The sequence below is a fragment of the Gopherus flavomarginatus genome, chromosome 3, assembly GCF_025201925.1.
Source record: "Gopherus flavomarginatus isolate rGopFla2 chromosome 3, rGopFla2.mat.asm, whole genome shotgun sequence".
Taxonomy (NCBI): domain Eukaryota; kingdom Metazoa; phylum Chordata; order Testudines; family Testudinidae; genus Gopherus; species Gopherus flavomarginatus.
Window position 1 is genome coordinate 151,730,322 of NC_066619.1, and position 22,337 is coordinate 151,752,658.

The window sequence follows — 22,337 nt, forward strand, 5'->3', positions numbered from 1 at the left end:
TCGCCTCGGCACGGGACCTTATCGCCCTAACTGAGTCTACTCAGCTGCCACCCCCGGTACCTCCGGTGCGGGTCGCATCTAGAGGCAAGCCCATGATGACGGCACCGTCTCGGGACTCATGCTCGCGATCCAGGTCCCGACGCCACGGTCGCTCGAGATCCCGCTGCCGCTCGCAGTCCCGGCACCGCTCCCCTCGGCGGTACCGGTCGCACTCGCGGCACCGATCGACCTCCAGACGGTCGCGGTCTGACTCCAGCCGTCGATACCGGCACCGTGACTCCAGGAGCCAGTCCTGCCGTCACTCGCCGCGCCGGTTGACCTCCCGGCACCGAGCTGGTGGCAGGTCCCGGTCCCGGTCGACCTCCCGGCACCGAAGCAGCGGCCGGTACCGGTCCAGATCCCGGCACCGAGACAGAACCCGGTCCCGATCCCGGCACCGCTATGACTCCTGGTACCGATCCCCAGCACCGAGAAGATCTTCGGTGCCGACCCGTGCAGACCCTTACCAGCCGGGGTCGGCCCCGCCATGGCCTTCTAGGCAGCCGTCGGTGTCTTCTCAAGCAGACAGCGTGTATGCGCTGGGCACCGACAGGCAGGCGGCATTATTTCAAGATCCTCCGCAACAGGACCAAGGTCCGCAGCAGTGGGGGTTTTGGACCCCCTGGGCATACCATCAAGCCCAGGGCCCCCAACAGCTTCCGGCTAGGCCTGCAACGACGGAGCACAGGGTACCGGAGGCTTCGTTGTCTCGCCCCCCTCCCTCCCCGGATGGAGAGGAAGGATCCAAGCAGCAAGACCCTGCTCTTGCTCCTGAGACAGGGGCGAGGGCTGAGGGAGACCCCCCACTGGACACTTTCTTGCCGGGGGTCTCCTCATCCTCCTCCCCTGATGAAGCGGTGGCTGGCACCTCCTCCAGTAGCCCTCCTCCGCTGGATCTCAGGGCGCACCAAGACCTCCTTAGGCGAGTAGCTCAGAATCTGAGCCTGCAAGCCGAGGAGGTCTCTGAGATCGAGGACCCTATCGTCACCATCCTCTCGTCTGATGCTCCCACCAGGGTTGCCCTACCCTTCATTAGGATGATCCAGGCCAACGCCAATACAATCTGGCAATCACCGGCCTCCATCCCCCCTACGGCGAGGGGCGTCGAGAGGAAGTACATGGCCCCCTCCAAGGGCTATGAGTACCTCCACGTCCACCCGACACCGTGTTCCCTGGTAGTGCAGTCGGTGAACGAGAGGGAGCGTCATGGGCAGGAAGCTCCAGCCCCCAAATCCAAGGAGGCCAGACGTATGGACCTCCTTGGCCGCAAGGTCTACTCAGCTGGGGCCCTTCAGCTCAGGGTTTCAAACCAACAAGCCCTGCTCAGCAGATACGCTTTTAACTCGTGGGTGGCAGCGGACAAATTCAAAGAGCTGCTGCCACAGGAGGCCCGCCAAGAATTTGCGGCCATTCTGGACGAGGGCAAGAAGGTTGCACGAACTTCGTTGCAAGCTTCTTTGGACGCTGCAGACTCGGCTGCCCGCACCCTCGCCTCGGGGGTAACGATGCGCCGTATCTCCTGGCTTCAGGTCTCTGGCCTTCCACCGGAGCTCCAATATACCATTCAGGACCTCCCGTTCGAAGGCCAGGGCCTGTTTTCAGAAAAGACAGACCCCAGACTTAAGAGTCTCAAAGACAATCGGGTCATTATGCGCTCCCTCGGGATGCACACGCCGGGAACGCAGCGCAGACCCTTCCGGCCACAGCAGCAACAGCAGCGCAGGCCATACCCCCAGTTCCGCCAACGGCAGGACCTCAATAGGCGCCGGGGCAGGAATGGAAGGCGTAGGCATTCGGGGAACCGGGGGGGCAGAATCAAAGCTCCTCTAAGCCCCCGCCTGGACCCAAGCCTTCGTTTTGAAGGTGCGCCCGAGGGCGCAGTAACAGTTTCCCCCACGGATCCTTCCCCCCCGTTTTCCAACCGCCTTTCGTTTTTCCTCCCGGCGTGGACCCAAATAACATCGGACCGCTGGGTCTTGCGCACGGTGCAGACGGGATACCGCCTGCAGTTTATATCGTTTCCTCCTTCCCACCCCCCTTCCTCGTCCCTCTTCAGGGACCCCTCTCACGAGCAATTCCTTCGACAGGAGGTACAGACGCTCCTCAACAAAGGAGCTATAGACGCGGTTCCGGAAAACGAGAAAGGCAAGGGGTTTTATTCCCGCTACTTTCTGATCCCCAAGGCCAAGGGAGGCCTCAGGCCTATCCTCGACCTGCGAGAGCTCAACAAATACCTAGTGAAGTTGAAGTTCCGCATGGTATCCCTGGGGACCATTATCCCATCCCTGGATCCGGGAGACTGGTACGCCGCCCTCGACATGCAGGACGCTTATTTTCACATTGCCATTTGGCCGCACCACAGACGTTTCCTTCGATTCAGGGTGGGCCGCCTTCACTATCAATTTGCAGTCCTCCCATTTGGCCTTTCTACGGCTCCGAGGGTATTTACAAAATGCATGGCAGTCGTTGTGGCACATCTCCGGCGCAGTCGTATCCACGTGTTCCCTTACCTGGACGATTGGTTAATTCGGGGCACATCGGAGCTACAGGTTTGCAGCCACGTCCGCAAGATCACCGGCCTGTTTGCTACCTTGGGCCTCATGATCAATATAGACAAGTCCACCCTGCTCCCCACGCAGAGGGTGGAGTTCATCGGGGCCGTCCTGGACTCCACCGTGGCCAGGGCTCTTCTGCCGTTACCGAGGTTCCAGGCATTGTCGGCGATCGTTCAGCGATTGCGGGCAGCCCCCTTGACATCAATACGGACATGTCTAACCCTGTTAGGCCACATGGCAGCATGCACATTTGTGACCGGTTACGCTCGGCTCCGCATGAGGCCCCTCCAGTTGTGGCTCATTGCACATTACCGGCCGGCAAGGCAACCACTAGACATGCTGATCACAATCCCCCAGGGGGTGTTAGATTCTCTCAGCTGGTGGCTAGACCAGTCCATAGTGTGTGCGGGGCTCCCTTTCCACCCACCTCAGCCTTCGGTGTCCCTAGCAACGGATGCCTCAGATCTCGGCTGGGGGGCCCACCTGGGAACCCTGAGAACACAGGGCCTGTGGTCCCCGCAGGAGGTGAAGCTGCACATCAACATGCGGGAGTTGAGAGCGGTCCGCCTTGCTTGTCAAACGTTCTGTCACCAGCTTCGAGGTCGTTGTCGCGGTGTTTACCGACAACACGACGACCATGTACTATATCAACAAGCAGGGCTGCACCAGATCCTCTCCCCTATGTCATGAGGCGATGCGACTATGGGACTTTTGTGTAGCCCACTCCATTCACCTCACGGCTTCCTTCCTCCCCGGAGTACGGAACGCGCTGGCGGATCGCCTGAGCAGATCCTTCCTGTCACACGAGTGGTCCCTTCGCCTGGACGTCGCCCTCGCAATTTTCCAGAGGTGGGGTTATCCCCGTGTGGACCTCTTCGCGTCCGGGGGGAACAAGAAGTGCCAGGCGTTCTGCTCCTTTCAGGGCAGGGAGCCCGGGTCTATAGCGGATGCCTTCCTTATTCCGTGGACGACCCACTTGTACTACGCTTTTCCCCCGTTCCCACTGGTCCACAGGGTCCTTCTGAAGGTGCGCAGGGACAGGGCTCTCGTGATCATGGTAGCCCCGGCGTGGCCCAGGCAACATTGGTACCCCATGCTGCTGGACCTGGCCATAGCCGACCCAGTTCCCCTGCCCCTTCACTCGGACCTGATTACCCAGGAACACGGGTCTCTCTGTCACCCGGACCTGCAGTCGCTGCACCTAGCGGCGTGGCTCCTGCGTGGCTGACCGGTTCTAAACTGCGCTGCTCCACCCCGGTACGGGAGGTACTTCTGGGCAGCAGGAAGCCTTCCACTAGAGCGACATACTCGGCCAAGTGGAAGCGTTTCTCCTGTTGGTGCGTGGAGAAAGGTCTCCGCCCTATGGAAGTTTCAGTGGCCAATATCTTAGACTATGTTTGGTCCCTCAAACAACAGGGCCTGGCGATATCGTCCTTGCGGGTCCACCTGGCAGCTATCTCCACCTTTCACCCGGGTGGGGATGGCCGCTCCGTTTTTTCCCACCCGACGGTGGCTAGATTCCTGAAGGGGCTGGAACGTTTATACCCTAACGTCCGTCTCCCTGCTCCAACCTGGGATCTTAACCTGGTGTTATCTCGGCTCATGGGGCCCCCCTTTGAGCCGTTAGCTACTTGCTCCCTACTCTATCTCTCTTGGAAGACTGCTTTTCTAGTAGCTATCACCTCAGCTAGGCGGGTGTCAGAACTCCGGGCTCTCGTGATAGACCCCCCGTATACAGTCTTCCACAAAGATAAGGTGCAGCTGAGGCCACACCCTGCCTTTCTCCCCAAGGTGGTCTCGACCTTCCACATCAACCAGGAGATACTCCTCCCGGTTTTTTTCCCGAAACCTCACTCTTCAGGCAGGGAGCAACAGCTCCACTCGCTTGACGTCCGTAGGGCTCTCGCGTTCTATGTGGAGAGGACCAAACCGTTCCGCAAATCCCCCCAACTTTTCGTGGCAGTAGCGGAGCGCATGAAGGGGCTTCCTATCTCCTCGCAGAGGTTATCCTCATGGGTAACGTCCTGTATCAGGACCTGCTATGAGCTGGCCCATGTTCCTACGGGCCGTGTGACTGCGCATTCTACCAGGGCGCAGGCGTCGTCGCTGGCTTTCCTCGCCCGTGTGCCCATCCAGGAAATCTGTCGGGCAGCGACCTGGTCATCGGTCCACACCTTTGCTTCCCACTACGCCCTGGTCCAGCAGTCAAGAGAGGATGCGGCCTTCGGATCTGCAGTGCTCCATGCCGCGACTTCTCACTCCGACCCCACCGCCTAGGTAAGGCTTGGGATTCACCTAACTGGAATGGATGTGAGCAATCACTCGAAGAAGAAAAGACGGTTACTCACCTTTGTAACTGTTGTTCTTCGAGATGTGTTGCTCACATCCATTCCACACCCGCCCTCCTTCCCCACTGTCGGAGTAGCCGGCAAGAAGGAACTGAGGAGCGGGTGGGCCGGCAGGGGTATATATCGAGCGCCATGGCGGCGCCACTCTAGGGGCCGACCTGCCGGCCCACTGGAGTTGCTAGGGTAAAAAGTTTCCGACGAACGTGCACGCGCGGCGCGCACACCTAACTGGAATGGATGTGAGCAACACATCTCGAAGAACAACAGTTACAAAGGTGAGTAACCGTCTTTTTTCGTTTAGGTTTAAGTCAGTTAAGGACAGGTTTAAGCTCAACTGAAATAAGCCACTCTTAAACAAAATAAAAATGTGCACACAGGGCTTTGCACCCATCTAACTAAACTGGAAATCAATGCAAGTTTGTGTGCAGACACACCCTCATGGTTCATGCTACTTACAAAATGTTCCCAAAGGCTAAGATGGTTTGGAAAGTCCATCTCAACCACTCATTCTTTTTTTTTTAATTAGAAGTTAAGTTTGTTTTCTTAGTCCTGTTACTTGCAGGTAAATTGTTTGATCTCCCCTTTTTATCAGCCACATATAAAGGTGTTGGTTGTAAAACAAAGCAAGCAGCCTGATACTGCAGCACCTATAGTCTCCTCTTTGTGGAAATGTAAAGGTGAAAAGCATCCTTGGAGAGCTTAAGTGTCCTGCCCTTTTCTGGGTTAAATGTCTTGCTTACAGTGGTGAAGTACGACATTTAGTTGTCTCTTATTACACATCCTGGTTTTGTGTTCATGTCCATTGTTTTGTGCCATGAAACTGATTTTCACCAAGGAAGTGACATCGACTTCTTGAATCTGTACTCTCTCCAGTGAGCAGAATTGAACGTGCTCTAAAAATTGCTTGACATTTCCTTGAGCACTGATCACAAGTCTTGTTTGGTCTGTCAGAATCGGAAGAAGAGGTTGAAGAGGAGCAGGAAGAAAGGCAGCCATCCCCTGAGCAAGTGCAAGAGAATACAAGCAGTACATACTATGAAAGCCACCCTGTAACGTAAGAAGTCCATGCTAAACAGTAGAAAACAGTTGCTTTGACTGCTTAGTCCTGAATACAGTTAATTCCCTAATATATCTGTTTAACCAAACTAATGCACGTATGGTCCTAATATATGCCAGAACTGTGTGTGCTGAACTTTGTTTAGATTAAATAGGTGTGTTTGTGGGATATTGTAACTCATTATTTTTAATCTTATCTCTCATTTGTAAGTGTGAGTGACAAATGTGAACATAGAGTTTAAAGTGTCAACACATTGATTTGGAATTTAAACTATTCCCTTAGTTGTAATCCACCCATTTATTATATAAATACCTAATATATTACAGTAGCACCTACAAGCCCCCACTGAGATCAGGGCCCCATTGTACAGATATGCAGTAAGTGTGTGCTTTGCCTAACCATTTTAAAATCTAAATAAGACAGACAAAAGGTGGAAGAAGAGACGCATTATTCCTGCTTGACACATGAGGCAGGCAGGCACAAGGATTGAGCACAAGATTTTCAGAAGAGCATTGCTCCCATTTAGGTACCAAAATATCTGGTCGGTTTCTCAGAGGAGTTCAGGTGCTGGATGCTGTGCTCTTTTGAAAATCTCCTCCAAGTGTGTCATTGGGGGCTGGGCATTTAGGAAAACGCCTTCATTTAGTTGCCTGAATGGCAGGAATCTCTCCTGGAAATCTGGCTTTAAGTGACTGGCCCAAGGTTATATAGGGAAGGAAACATGGCACTGCTGAGAATTGAACTCGGATTTTAGTCCTAGTCCAGTGCCTTACCCACAAGACTATTAAATGTTTCTTTAGACTAAATTAGGCCCTTAGAAACATTGGCAAAGGTGGCACTGTCTTCACGCGGGGTTGCACAGGTGTAACTGGCTGGAATTTAGCAAACAATCCCGTTCATGTCCAAGAAGGAAACTGTTCACCCTCTCAACTGTTGGCTCTTACAGAGCTAAAGGGAATGAAAAACAGTCAACGTATTTGAGGACTTGTCTCTTACACTGAGCACACCCAGAGCAGAAAAATAAGGTGCTGTTTTTTTCTCTAGAATAGAATTATGCTTAAGATTTTCAATTGGTAACTAGCTTTGTTCAACACACTCTCAAATGAGATGGAAACCATAAATATGCATGTGTACAGTCAACGCAGGCACTATTCAGAGCCCAAGTTTGCTGGTACGCCTCTTGTCAGAAATGCTTCTTGCCATTTCTAAGTAGCAGATGTCCAGCTTTTCAAGTCCATTCCTTGAAGGTGATGCACGCATAGTGTAGACTTGGTAATATTCACATTATAGCTAATGGTAAAATTACCTTGACTTTAATAGAACCACAGTGTGGCTTTGTGTGCAAATAAAGGTAGGGGCAAAAATAGTCTCTGCCTATCCTGTAAATGCACAGGATGCATGGTAGGAAGCTGAAAGCCTATTCGGGGGAAAAAATCAGCATTGCATGTTAGCAAAACTTCATCATAAGAGCCTTGTATTTTACGTTGAACAAAATGCCTCTAATTCTAGTAATGGTATGGAGGAGCCTTTGGAAGAATCCTCTCATGAGCCTGAGCCAGAGTTGGAATCTGAAACAAAAACAGAGGAGCTGAAATCTGAAGTAGAAGAAAAGAATCTTGAAGAGCTAGAAGAAAAATCTCCATCCCCACCTCCTGTAGAACTTGTTTCTCTACCACAAGAACCACCAAAGGTTAGTTCAAGTTTAACTTCATACACATGAATGAAGATGATAATCCAAAACACTGACTGTTCGGTGTTATGCTGAATGTGAACCGCTTTCTCAAGTGCCAGATGGACAGATTTTTTTTCAGTGTCCTGCTCTCTGAACCACAACACTAAAACAAGTTCACATGTCAAAAAGATTTTTAAAAGATGAATGTGAACTGCTGTACAAATGATCTGTTTAAATGTAGTGCTCTGCCTATGAAGTGTGTGCGTGGGTGGTTATGAACTTAAACCCTTTTAAATGTAGTGTTAGATGTAAAACATCTAAATGAATTTAAGTGGGAGTCGCTGCCCTTCTTTAAAATGAAAGGAGTTACCTTTTCACCTGCAGGATCACTAGCAGTGTAGCTGTAAAAATGAATCTGAGGGTTTTAGCTGTCTCCCTCTAGGCGGGATGCAGTATTTCCAAAAACCATGCGCCGTCTGGTATGGTTAGACCCACTTAGTTCGAAAGGATATGGAGGAAGGAAACAGAAACGGGGTAGAGGTCACTTACTTAGCATGGGTCTTCAGTACTGTCGGTCCTGGTCTCTTTTCCTGTTTAGCTTTAACTTGTGACTTCCACATCTCCTTTCTTTCTTTCTTTCTTTTCTCCAGAAGACAAATTTAGGATCAAAAACTTACCCTGTAGCTGTTACGGTTTTGTCTATCAACTGTTGTCTTTTGGAAAGCGGTGGTTTGGGGGCATTCAGAGAACTGGGGTTCAGTTAGGTAGTGTACCTGAGTACAAGTTCTTGCTCTGCACTGTTGGAGAGACTGGACAGTTACAACTGCAAACCCATCAATATCTGTCTTACTGGCATTGTTTGTTTATGTTTGCAATCCTGGTACAATGATTACTGACAGCTTAGATTTGACTCAAAAATGTATGTTCAGCAGACTAGTTTCCCTCTAGGAATGTCAGTGGTTTGCCATGATTAGTAGCCTAGGTTTGTTGCATTTCTGCAGGCTTTCTCTTGGGCTTCAGTGACCAGTAAAAACCTGCCTCCTAGTGGTACTGTTTCTTCCTCTGGAATTCCACCCCATGTTAAAGCACCAGTCTCACAGGTAATCAATCTGTGAACTCCTTGGATTGTCTCGTTACCTCTGCAACTACTTTAGTCTTTAAACTAACAGATCAAATTGTAATGATGTAAATTGCACAAGTTCTGTCTTAAATGTTAATGCACTTACCTTAATGTCGCAATTAAAAATTAATTAAAAGGCACATACACTTAACAGGTGAGAGTTCTGGGTGGTGGTGAGAGATTTAAGTCTGTTCACATGTAATCAAGAAATGACACTTCTAAATTTTCTGACATTCTATTTGTTTATAAGGTTAAGTGTAACAGTAATTTTATTGTAGTATGTACAATAGGGATCATTCACTGCCAGAACTACCAATCCACTTACCCTGCCATTGGGAAATAAAATTGTTCCTTTTGAGAGAGGAACAGAGCCTCTCCTAGTAAGAGAGAAAAATTAATATTAAAATTCCCAATTCTATGTTTATATGGATTAACTGTACTGCTATGGAACCCTGTACCAACTTATGACTGTGAGAGGTGGGAGGGTTCACCTTTGCTTGCCAGCACAGTGGGCTCTTCCAATTCCCAGACTTTCTGTGACAGAATAGTAGTATACATCATTCAGGTACCAAAGACAAGAGGAAATAGCTAGTCAGTGGGAAATTCCTAGAGAATTTCGAGAGAATTTCATTTCCTCGAGAATTTCTTGTCCTCCATATATCCAAAAACTGACTTAAAATAAAGAGACAATTTTGAAAATGTTAATGTTCTGTAGTAACCTAATGAGTTACCCAAGGACACTTGAGGTAGCTCATTTCTAAACTGTAATGGGCCACAATTTTCAGTAGGACAATTCAGAAACCATTGTCGCAGCTGTTCCTACCACCAGTTTTCTCTCATTTTACTGCCTCGCAGAGGAAACTGGCTAGGATCACCCTTCTGCTAGCTGCCCCTGGAATGCCTTTTGTGATGCTGCCTTCTCTGTGACGGTTGTCATGGAAATCTGACTCCTGCTCTGTAATGACTAGGAAAACCTGGTTAGTTTTAAAATGCCTCACATTGAGGGGGCAATAAGCAGTCAAGACAACCACTCTTGTTTGCACAGAACAGTGAGCTTGAGTTCCTATACAGAACCAAAGACTGCTTCTTTGTGCCATTTCAATTTAGAGAGCACTCCGAGCACTTATTTTATCTGAGCACTTTGATGTATTGTTTACATATGTCAACAAAAGCCAGACAATCAAGTATACTTTCATTGTCCCCTTCCGTCTTTCACTGTATTGCCATATACAGTTTGCCAATGGCAGAGAAAAGGCATGTCATGTTTCGTTTCCTTTCAGTGGGATTCTGTGTTCAAGTAAGTCTGCTCAAACATTTTCAGATAGGACCAAAGCAGATTTTTACAGACAGTCTTAACACCATTATATCTTTTGGGAAGTGGATAGATAAATCTCTCTCCAGGCTCCCTTTATGTGACACCTTAAAATCAGCACTTGGAGGGTTGGTGGGAAAGACAGTTACTTTATTCTAGAAGGCATTTTCAAGCATTAGCTTTTCCTTTTCCCTATCTTGTCAGACTATCAACATCACAATCACTCTTGTGTTTATGCAAACATCACCCCCCATTTGAATTGTTCTTAAACATTTTTTAAACAAGTCCCACAAAATGAGTGTGTGGGAAACTCTAGGATTCTCCTCTGCCAACTCTTAACTTTCAAATAAAGTACCTATTATGACTCCATATCTCTTTAAAGAGGTGGCAATTAGTAAGTACCATTTTAGATTTAGTAACTCATGGTCACAAAAGTAATTAATCTATGGGCCTGGTCATATTCAGCCTGTAGTACCCAGGGACTAACTTGTGCTTTTCTTCCTTCTTTGTGTTCAGAGATAAACGCTGAATATCTGTCTAGAGAATAATGTAGGCCATGTCTTCACTGCTAAGAGAAGATGTGGGTTTGGGGTTTTGTTCTGTTTTTTCACCTCCAGGTAACTAATGCAGATGAGCCATCCCCAGGTAAAAACTACCCTGAAGGCATGGCACTATACCCTGTCTGTGGTTGTCTGTGCCTAGTTTGCTTTGCGGTGAAACTGAACTGCCATCCCTTCGTTGTGTGTTTAACCGTGGGATAGCTCACATGCGTTAGAGTGTAAAAACATATATCTCTTCTGAGCAGTGAAGACAAGACCTTAAATGTAGTTTTGTCTTCCGTTTGAGTTGAAGCAGTGATTACCTACCAAGGAAAGGGATTAAATAGTCACTAATTTGTATTGAATTTGGAAATTCTGAGAGTTCAAACTAGTGCTGCATTTGGTGACTGACAGTGTTGTTGCCTTCATGTCTCCAGAAGCAAGTCTTAAAAGCTTTTCAAACTGGAATATGACTTTTTCCTCTTGAGGACATATATACCAGGATATGTGGATGAGATTTTTCCAAGTATTCTAAGGATGCAGAGTTAGTATCTTTCTAGGCAGATGAGTAAATCTGAAAAATTAGCTAATTCTTCTGGGTCTAGGGATTATTGGTTGTCTGGCTCAGTGGATATCGTAAAACCACAGGCCACAGCGGGAATCTTCGATCAATATTAGAAGTCTAGGCCTCCGTGTGGCTTAATTTTTCCTGTGGTCTATTGGTGAGAATCAAAGTGAGTTATTTCACAGAAGTCAGTGCGGAGACAATGCTGTAGCAAGCTGAGGTTCTTATCTGTATCCCATCTAATTATCTTTCTTTTGCAGTAACAGTGTGGCAGGCATCTCATGGTCTGGGAAAAACCTTCAACTTCAAGGGATAGAAGTCTTCCAAAGCAGATCCATTCAGTTTTTCCATATATATGGTCCAATTTGAGTAATGTGTGTCTAACACATGAAATGTTAGAATTTGAGGGCAAATAAGTCTTGTGGCCTTGCTTCTTGTGCTCTTTTTGCCTCTGAGTTTCAAGCAAGATGACAATCACAATAGCAGAAGATAGTCCTGTTTAGTCCTCATTTCTCCTCTTGTGGATTCCCGGAGAATGGAGGCATTTCATTTTCTATAGAGTCTATGCCCAAAGGGACAAACAGCTGCAGACTTATGAATATGCTGCATGGGCATTACCAGAAACAAATTATTTGCTAATCATTTTACAGTTCCAAGGGGAGAAGGATGTATCCCTTCTCTCTTAGGCATGTTGTAGAAATATTATTATTCTGTGGCTTCCATTGTAGTTCATGCACTTTCCGGGAAACAGGGCTCTGAGGAGATTGGTGGATGGAACAAGCAGTTCTCAGTTCCAAGGGCAGTACTATGCCCTCTCACAGTTTGGTAGGATGCTAGTTTACAGGACTGCATGCGCTCTCCAATGTTACCCTGCAAGCTTGGACTCTTTAATTTTGCAGTGTGTACAAAATTGAGGCGGTCTGTATGTCTTGTGCTGGAGAAGGCCGATAGTTTGGTATTGCTGGTCTACTTATCATAAACCACGCACTGGTGTCTAGTAAGGCTTGCCCTCTGTTTCTTTGGACAGAGGCACTCTACTTGTTTTAAGTAGGCATCTGAGGTGAATGATTGAGCCAGATAGACTTTCTCTTGACACCTCCCCCCCCCCCCAAAGAATTAAATCAAGTAACTTTGAAGGCAGGGTAGCTTGCTGTTCAGGAAAGAAAAATCTGTAATTGTCTTTATAGCTCCCATGTATTTCTATGAGCTGCTTTTAGTTGTATAACTTTTTACGCATTAAAACTTTAGGAAAATAAAATATCACAATGGTGCTGTTGCGGCCCAAGAGGTGCTGCTGCAGAAGTAGATGCCAGTGCTACACTCAGACAAGCTTTTCTTTATTTTTTTCTAATTCTCATAATTTAAAATGCTCAGTCTAAAAATATTGGCAAGGAAGCGCCTGGTAGGGTGCCACTTCAGTGGTAGGAAGGGTGAGAGGTTAGTCTTCAATGTAATATTTGGGCACTTAATAGATAATCTTTCCCAGAAAATCTTCTCTGAGCACAAATATTGCGGTTAAGTCACCTGGTATCAGTAGTTTGTTTACAAAGGAAAAGCGGTGGGAATCTCTCCTTAATGTCACTTGCTTTTGAACTACTGAATCCATATGAGCATGCAATGGTACCTATGACCATTCGTTTAGTGAAACACCCCTTTTGGATTTTAGTTCTGCAAGCTCATCTCCGAGACCCTGATGATAGGAATGTGGGCTTTGTGGTGGTAGCATTTGTTTGGCTACTACAGGTGAACTGAATGCTTGTAGATGATAGCAGCAATTTCGATAATACACACAGTAAATTTTCAGTCACCTAACTTTCTTGTTCTGTAGCTTCCTACCCCTTTTTGAAGGCAGTTTTTGTATGCAGATGCTGGCGATCATTTGTATGTGTTTAAAGGTGTGAGCTTTTTGACTAGTAGGACAGTTTGTGTGTGCTCCCATGTGCACAGGCTTGGCATAGAGAAAGAAAAGGAAGATATCTAACTTGTGCACTGTAGGACTCTTTATCTAAGGTATTTTCTCTTAGATCTCCTTATTGGAGAAGACTGTATTTAGAGATTTGTGAACTTGCTTGCTTTTTCTGTTACGATGTGGCTGTTACCTGTAGTTGATGTGTATTCTGGAAGAAGAATCCTCCAGGCACACACTAACTGTAATTCTGTTTCTTCCATACATATTAATCTAGGGCTAATCTGTGCAGTCCAAGCGTGGCACGGGAAATGCTGCAGAAATTCTGTTTTTTAGCTGGATTTCTGTATATTTCTTTGTACCAGTTTTGAGCACCTGCTGATATGTAAAATTATGGAGCTACTTGGGTCTCAATTCTGTGCCTGGTCAATTGAAGATAATTCCCTCTAGCCATGCCCTTGGGCAAAATAAGATTAGAAAGAGAGCTCTTAGTCTTGATTCTGAGAGGTTTGTGTTCTCTACCTGCTGGCAGAGAAAGGCAAGCCCTGCAGTCCTGGATTGGTACAGAGGAACTTGTAGAAAATTTTCATGTATTCCCAAAACACTCTTCCTGTGGATCTGTATCTTCCAGAATTGTTGCTATGCATGCTAGTGTTCTGTAGACTGCTTTTATTTCAGCTTTTCTTTGGTATCCGGTGTTTAACAGTGTGTTCTCTTGTTTCAGCCAAGAGTTGAAACTAAACCTGAAGCTCAGTCTCAACCACCCCGTGTGCGTGAACAGCGTCCAAGAGAGCGACTAGGTTTTCCACCAAGGGGACCGAGACCAGGTAAACTTTTCTTTGTCATAGTTCAGTGTGTGACGGTGAGAAGCTGTGTATCTGTTGTCTTTGGATTCAAAAGTATAACTTCCTATGATTGGTTGGTATAGGATTTCCTGTACCAGACCTTTGATCCATCCTGTTTGATGTTCTGCTTCTACTGTTGGCTTGTACCTGGCCTTTAGGAAAGTGAAAATCCTTTATTCTCTGCAACTAAGGGTGGAGGAATGAACCCTTTCCTGAGCCCTGTTTTGTGATGAGTTGCTCTGAAGCATGAGAATCATCCCTCTAACTGCAAATGTTCCATTTATCTAATTCTTTTTTAACATTCCTGAGTTATTTGCTTGTATCATGCATCAAGGAACTTCTTCATATTGCTTAATGCTGTTTAAAACCTCTGTTCTCTTGAGACAGACACTGATGGCTTCTGAATTTTGAATGTCCTCTAACTCATGTTCAACAGACCGAATGGGAGCACTTAAATAATAATAATAGGAGATATACCAATCTCCTAGAACCAGAAGGAACCATGAGAGGTCATCAAGTCCAGCCCCCTGCCTTCACTAGCAGGACCAAGTACTGATTTTTGCCCCAGATCCCTCGGTGGCCCCCTCAAGGATTGAACTCACAACCCTGGGTTTAGCAGGCCAATGCTCAAACCACTGAGCTATCCCTCCCCACTTCCATTATCTCTTACAATGTGCTTCTCCTTTCTGAACAAAATCTTTGATCATACATTATGTCATGTGCCAAATGCCATGCCATTTATTCTATTGCAGCTTTTCTCAGGGCATAGTATTGTCTTTGAGATCGTGTTACCTCTCAAATACGGCTCAGTTTTTGCTACCTCATTTACACCTGTCAGCTTATAACATAAGCAGTCCTGTTAATACATCGTGGTCAACTCTTGATGAGCACTGTTCGGTAAGTCCCCATTTGAGCTGTGCACAACATCTAAATCTGTTTATGGGGATGCACCTCAAAAGTTGTGTACAGCTTGACCTAGTGTACGTTAACTTGCAATTGTGAATGGTGCAGTAGTGTACAACGGGGTGAGTGACTCTGTAGGGTTTCACCTCTGGATGTTAACATTCAAGTTCTGGCAAAGATCAAGAGAAATGATTTGACCTGTTAAGAGAAGCTCTCTGCACCTTGGAACAGCAGAGTATCTCTGATCAAAGGCCTGGAATTAAACGTTATACAAGGGAATTTTAATGTTGGGTGGAGTTGTAAAACTTTTAAGTGTTAGCATAGAGCAGACAACGGTTCTCAAAAGTGACTTAAATGGGTGCAATTGAGATTTAGTGGAAGCAAGCCTTCCTGAAACAGATCTATATTTGCATTTACGCAGTTGTTGATGTTGTGCAACTGCACCAGATGAATGTATGTACCAAACTTTCTAATCTACACTGGGGTTAGAAGTACTTCCTTATTCCCTTGCTTCCAACAGCACTGAAACGAAATCTGTTTAAGATGGCTAGAAAGTATTCCAATGCCTGTTAGAAATCAGATTTCCTTTCTTAAAGACTTGATCTGTACCAAGGGCTGAACAATTAAAATTTCATAAAGGTTTTAAATCTAGGCAAAACAGAGTTGTTAATTGGGCATATTGGCTATCCCATGACTTAGCTGCAACTAAATCTTAGTATGGGTCTTGTTTATATCTGGCTTAAAGTTCTGACTTCTCATCTTGCTGTTTGAGTAATTGTAAAGGTTGGATTTTGGGGAATTAAACGTCTCAGGATACTGGGATAGATGAAAGTTACCATCTGTCACTACTTTGCATTCAGCCCAAGCTTGACACTGGCCGGTAGTTGCTATAGCATAACTGATTGCTATGGCATGTTAATTATTTTGGATAATACAGTTAGCTGGTCTCAAGTTCTAGTAGACGTTGGTTGGGAAATGTATTGACAGTCTGTCGAGAGACTAGAGAGTTAAAAAGCACGGCAAATACTTATCTTAGCTACAGATGGCTAGAAATAAGGGCTGAAATGCAACAGTACAGAAGTTTGTTCTGCCAGCTGCCTGTCTGAAGAAAAATAAGAGATCAAAATGCAGGGGGATTGATCCAGTGCATTTAAAACTCAGTTAAGATACCTAATACATAACCACTGTTTAGGAGCTATAGGAACTATCCTGTACTGTTTAACTTTTGCTGCCAGAGCTTACAAACACAAATTCCACATACTAATGGCAGTTGGTAAAACCAGAAAGTAAAAGCAGTGTTACCTGCAAGCTGCAATAAAAACGTGAACTAATGCAAATTGGAAAGGCTATTGTATGTAATAGGGAAAATAAACTTGAACAACCTTACAAGGAGAGTGGCAAGAACTCTTGGATGTCTGAATCAAACACTACAGTGCTAACAGCTGAGAAGTTGCTTAAATACAAAGTAAAGTTTGTCCTCTGAACTCCCCTTGTACACAAAATGATCTGTAATGAAAAATCCTACAACAAGCCCGCAAGGTTTTGTAAATCAGATCACGGAGGGGAAATTTTTCAAGACTTATGCCATATATTGTTGAAGAATGGAAAGGGATGATGATCCTGGTATTGTGTCATATCAGAAGATGCAGAGCTAGACAATGACCTAGTAATATGATACAGGCTAAGATTTCATATCTCCTGTTAGTTAAACCTTATATCGCATTCATGGAGATAATAAAAAATGCATCCAAATCGTTGCAGTACAATGGGAAAAGCTCAATAGCTCAGTAACATCAGTGAGCTTTCATATGGGGGGTGGGTTATGTCTGTTTAATACAGTCTGACAGCCATAGATGAATATATATTCTAGCTGAGCTGAAGTGGAGTAACTGGCAGTCTTGCCGCCACTAGAGTAGATAACAAAACATTTAACTTTCAAAGCTGTGCTCCTCCTTTGAACAGTCATGTTGAAAGAGGAGGGCTGGAAGAAATGGTTGAAAATATACAGTAAATACTAGTTTTTCAGTTCATTTGAAAGGTTACTAGAAATGTCTTAAATAGCTAACTTTTTAAGTTGGGTAAGATGGTAACTTTGAGACTCTGGAAAATAATAGACGATAACCTGTCATGAACGTTAAGCTTTCCTCATTCTTAAGAAACTCCCATGGGTGTTCAGAGTGGGCTGTTTAATATCTTTTTCTGTGTACTGTTTCCAGTTTTTGGGCAGGAGTGAACAGGTAACTTACATTTCCAAAGGTACAATGAGATGGACATTCATCTTAAAAACTGGTGGTGAACAGTGTTGCCCCTGCTCTGAGTGTTACAAAGATAGAGTAGTTGCAGTCATGAAGTATGCTTGCTTGTTAACAGGTTTTGTTTTGATGATGTATGACACCAATTGGATCTCAGCTCCCAGTGGATAGATGTTGCAGTTTTGGTGGTATGGACAAAGGAAGTAACTGATGGTCATGTTAGCAGAAGCCCCCGCTGAGGAAGTAGATAGACTTACTTTTCCGACACATGGAGTTGTTCCCTCAGGTCAGGATTGAGATTGACTGACGTGGAAGCTTGTATGGCTGCTGCCAGTGCAGGATAGTCTTCAGATAAGTCTCTGCGGCTGGCAGGTCAGCACTTTCCATGAAGATTAAAAGCACATGAGAAAACTTAAGTATAATCAGTGGACGTGTTTCTCTTGAAAAGCACATAGCTGAGTGATATGGCTTGTATGTGAAGAAAACAAGAAGCTTTTGATATCCCAATTGGGCAGAATTAAACTTTTAAAGGCACTAAATATGCCTGCCTTCCCCAGCAGAAAATACCTGAAGACCAAGGGTGAAAATGGCTCAAGTGAATGAACTGAAAGCAGATCATTGTGTTGCTAGATGTTCTTAAGTTGTTCAATACAAATCCTAAAACTGTCTGTTTTTGTTTTGAATGGACACAGGTCGAGGGGATATGGAGCAGAATGAATCTGATAATCGCCGAATAATTCGTTACCCAGACAGCCATCAGCTCTTTGTTGGCAACTTGCCACATGATATTGATGAAAATGAACTGAAAGAATTCTTTATGAGTAAGTGATGGGCTTTTAAATAGTTTGAAATTCATCTACTGGGTCTAGAGGATGGAAGTGAAGCTTCAGCCACTGAACATGGTATATATTAACTTTTTAAAAGCAAAGTAACAAACTTTAACATTACAAGAGGCTTTTGAGAATAACTAAACCAAATAGGCTTATTGCAGGGCCTTATTGCATAACTTCTTTTTGTATTGTGCTTTCACAGGCTTTGGAAACGTGGTGGAACTTCGCATCAATACAAAAGGAGTTGGAGGAAAACTACCAAACTTTGGCTTTGTGGTATTTGATGATTCTGAGCCAGTTCAGAGAATCTTAGTTGCGAAAGTAAGTTTGGCCATGTAGCATTTGCATATTTGTCATAGTGAGGGAAGTAATGCTACTAAAACATGAATGATGCAGTGTCCTTAGTTCTTACTGCACTTCACCAGAGTTCAAATTTCCCCTCTGATCGAGGTCATGGAACGTTTATATTTTGTTCGTAGCATATTCTGGTTCCCACTTCAGTTCTGTTCTTTAGAAGTTGCTGTCTTCTGATGGATGCTTGTAAGTTTTTAAAAACTGAGTTCCAAGTTTTTGAACAGCACTGCTTTCATCACTAAATCATAGATCTAGGGCTTCTCAAAGGATCAAGCTAAACTTGAACTGAAGTGCTGGGATTAGGGGGGAAAAAGGAAATTATAAAATTACCAAGATCAATAGATCTCAGCTTCCTTTAGAGATGGCAACTTTTCAGTCCTAATAGTTTGAGAATTGAAAGTAAAATTGCGACTCCTGCAAGCTAGCAGTGGTTTTGTGGCACTGACCATAGCAAGTCCCATGTCTAATCAAAGTATTTTACTAACTTATCACAGAGTGTTCTATGGTCTCTACAGATATGTAGGGTTACAAGTTGCAAGTCACAAACTGGTCGTGAAATTTGGCATTAAGCTGTGTGCAACTGCACTGCTAATGACAGAATAGCATGTAGGGATTACTGTTTCCATGTGTTTTATATCACTGGGACTTTATGAAATGATGACTAATTTTGTCTTGTAAACATTTTCCCCTTCTAAGCCCATTATGTTTCGAGGAGAAGTGCGCTTGAATGTAGAAGAGAAAAAAACAAGAGCTGCCCGTGAAAGAGAGACCCGAGGCGGTGGTGATGATCGTAGGGATATTCGGCGCAATGATAGAGGGCCCGGGGGTCCCCGTGGAATAGTGGGTGGTGGAATGATGCGGGACCGTGATGGAAGAGGACCTCCTCCCCGGGGTGGCATGGCACAGAAACTTGGCTCCGGAAGAGGAACCGGGCAAATGGAAGGCCGTTTCACAGGACAACGTCGCTGAAATCCTCCACTGTTGGCAGACAGTCTTGGCAGTGGTACATTATTCGTCGTGTTTGCATTCTTGTTAATTTTTTTGGCTTTGGAATGTGACACAGCCTTTTTGATCATTTCTTTGATGTGAAAAGCATCCTTTGGTTACCAGTTTAAATTGAGGTGGACATGCTTTCCCAAATTTCACAACAGGAGTCACACTGTTAATTTATAAATTTAGACTTGGAGAATTAAGAACAGAGAAATGACCATAAAACTATCTGCAACAAAAGTGGACTAAAGGACATGCCCAATTGAATTCAGGTCCTTTCAGTCAAAAACCCTCTGCTGCACATTTTGTGTAAGTGTTACTGTTTCTGCTTATTACTGTTGGAAACGCAGTTAGTGCAATCTGTGCAATTGGAGAAGCTTGCCTTTTTTTTTTCTTTTAGAACACTTGGCTCAAAACAAACTAACTTGTGTTTATGCACTCATCAAAATGCACTAATGGGTACTCTAAACTCATTTACATTGACATCTACAAGAGGCATCAGGAAAAAAATCCTTCATCTTTTTTCAGACAGAATAGCTTTTGAAATGATGCGGGCATCTGATCTGCTTGCTGTGACCAACATGTACACACACAAACCTTAACAAGACTACAAGTATGTTCCAGAAGGAAACTATTTAGTGGTAAACTAAACACAATCCAGAACTTCAAAGTTATGGTCCTGAGTACAAAACAAGTTTGATAGCTCATATCTAAGATTTTTCTACCTGCCCCTCTTCAGTACAGGGATGGCTGGCTGCTCAACACACACCTCCTCCCCCTTTCCCCTTCTTTAAGCGTTGTACAGTGAATTGTCTTTACTGTATTTGAGTTCTCTAGTAATGTAATAAGCATGATGGTGCCTTCTATTAATACATCATTCCAGTCTTGCTGGTGATTTTGTACAGTATAGTGTATGAATTGCAGTGCTGCAAAGCCAAACAGCTGCAAAATGTTTAAAAGAAATCATTGAAGAGTTGTATAAAAAATTGCAGTAAGTTACTAGAATATCACTCACCTCGCCCTTCAGTTAACAACTTTGGCTTTTTATGGAGGAGGGGAAGGGAGGGAGAAGGTAACTGAGTAGTCACCAGATTGTCTCTTCTCTTTATCAAATGTAGAATTTTTATGGATATGAAGGTGAAATTTCAGTTACGCATCAAAAGTCAGCTAAGAACTTGGTACACTTTGCCAGCTTCTAATATATGCTCATCTATAGGCTGAGGGTTCAATAACGATACTGCAATTTTCAGAGAACAGATCAGCAGCTCTAAGTATTTGCATTTTCCAGGTTTTTGAACTTACTCATTTTGCACAAATCTTTGAACTGATGTCGACACCCATCAGGCTGTGAACTTAAGGGTAGGGGGAGACATCCTTTTATGTATTTTTACTTATAGATTCTTTAAATCTGTGAGAGGTTTGCTATTTCTGGATTACTGTCTGCCTAGATGCAGGTTCCAGTAAACTGCAAACATAGCAAACGATACTGTCTAACTCCGTGCTGGAGAGTTCAGCAAGCACCAAGCTCTGATGCTTCAGGAGGGGAGGGAGTGAGAGTGTGACCACTTAAAAGCTGCTTCTAAGCATGGAAGACCTCATCACATTGCAACTAGTAACAAATATGGCATAGTAGCGATTTTGTTTCTGGATCGTGCAACCATTTGTGGTTTTCAAGTAAGCTGGAAGATGTTGCACACGTTTGTTTCTGATGTATTAGGCAAAGCAAGATTGCATCTGACTGTTTTTCCCCAAAACTTGAGGTCTTCCATGTTTGAAGGTAAGTCTTGCACTATTTCCATACGTTTTCTAGGACACATTGCTCAGTTTCCATTTTTATGTTTGTTTGTTACTCTTCCATTTTCAGATGTTACCTGGAAACATAGTACTTGAACTCCTTACCACAAAACATAACTTGACTTAAGTTTGAAGCTTTTAGTCAAACTGCTGTCTTCAGCAAACAGTTTACCACCAGTGTTTGTGTAGCTTTTTTAAATTTTAGTGCTATGATATCACCCTGCCATCTTCTAAATTGTTATGGCAAATGGCACTGGGGAAAGTGTAACTGACAATTAGAAGCGCTACTGAGCCATTCAATTTCTGGCTTGCTTCTTGTTTAAATGCCATGAAATAAAGCTAATGGAACATCATACCCAGAAGTTTACATGGTGATTGTTCACCTACTGTACTGTGGACTCTAATGTTCTTGTCCCTCTTTCAGTAAATGTACCTCTTAAAGCAAAGTAACGGATTCATTGACCATTACTGTTAGTTGCTGATTTGTGGATGGTGGTAGTATTCTATCATTACAATCCTATTTCAACAAACTTGGCTTGCCATCTTGGCTTTAGTAGGTATAAAAGACAGTGGATTACCATCTTTATTGCTGTAATGTGTTAAGCATTATATGCTAGTAGAATCTAGTTAATTGTTGCAGGTGGAAAGTATTTTTACTTTTAAGTTTCCATTCTTGAATGTGTTTTGACTAAACATACCAATAAACTACTGATGTCTGCAGCATTTATCAATGTCGCTAATTCTCTCTTGAATGTAGGTCTATTCTGGTGTAGCATTATTTCAGCCCTTATTATGTAAAAGCCAATTTTTAAAAAATGTGTTACTCAAAATGATGTAGGATCAAAAGCTACTCCCTTTACTTGCATGTCATATGCTTCAGTAGAAACTACTTACCTAAGTAAAGCAATTTTTATATAAAGTGCGCACTCTCGTGCATGGAGTGTGTGTGTGTGTGTGTGTGTGTGTGTGTGTGTGTGTGTTTGTGTATTTTAAAAAAAAAACAAACCTACACTGATGGTGCTGCTCCAAAAACTGCCAAGCAACTGTTGAGGTTATGTTTGACTGGTCTGTGAACACCTGCTTGTAATCTGACAAAAAAATGAGCCCTGAGCTTGAATAAGTCTAGCATTTACCCATTTTTTGTTTGTCACATAATTAAATGTCAAGAACAAGTTTACAAGGCTGCTTTTGTTGCACAGGTATAGCAAAAATTGTTGCATTATTTACAAGTTTGTCTATCTGATGCTAGCACTACT

The 22,337-nt window shown here is 44.5% G+C and overlaps 1 protein-coding gene across 2 annotated transcripts in view; it reads left to right on the top strand.

Moving 5' to 3' along the window:
* The window catches only part of G3BP2 (G3BP stress granule assembly factor 2), a 56,077-nt gene extending 34,273 nt beyond the window's left edge, over positions 1-21,804 (top strand). The window contains exons 6-12 of one of the 2 annotated variants that reach the window (XM_050945030.1): positions 5,894-5,996; positions 7,509-7,689; positions 8,673-8,771; positions 13,838-13,940; positions 17,806-17,934; positions 18,146-18,264; positions 18,994-21,804. In XM_050945030.1, the coding sequence (XP_050800987.1) occupies positions 5,894-5,996; positions 7,509-7,689; positions 8,673-8,771; positions 13,838-13,940; positions 17,806-17,934; positions 18,146-18,264; positions 18,994-19,266 (1,007 nt within the window). In that variant the 3' untranslated portion in view covers positions 19,267-21,804. The remainder of the gene's footprint in view (positions 1-5,893; positions 5,997-7,508; positions 7,690-8,672; positions 8,772-13,837; positions 13,941-17,805; positions 17,935-18,145; positions 18,265-18,993) is intronic. The other variant, XM_050945031.1, reaches the window with a different exon arrangement.
* The last annotated feature ends 533 nt before the right edge of the window (positions 21,805-22,337 follow it).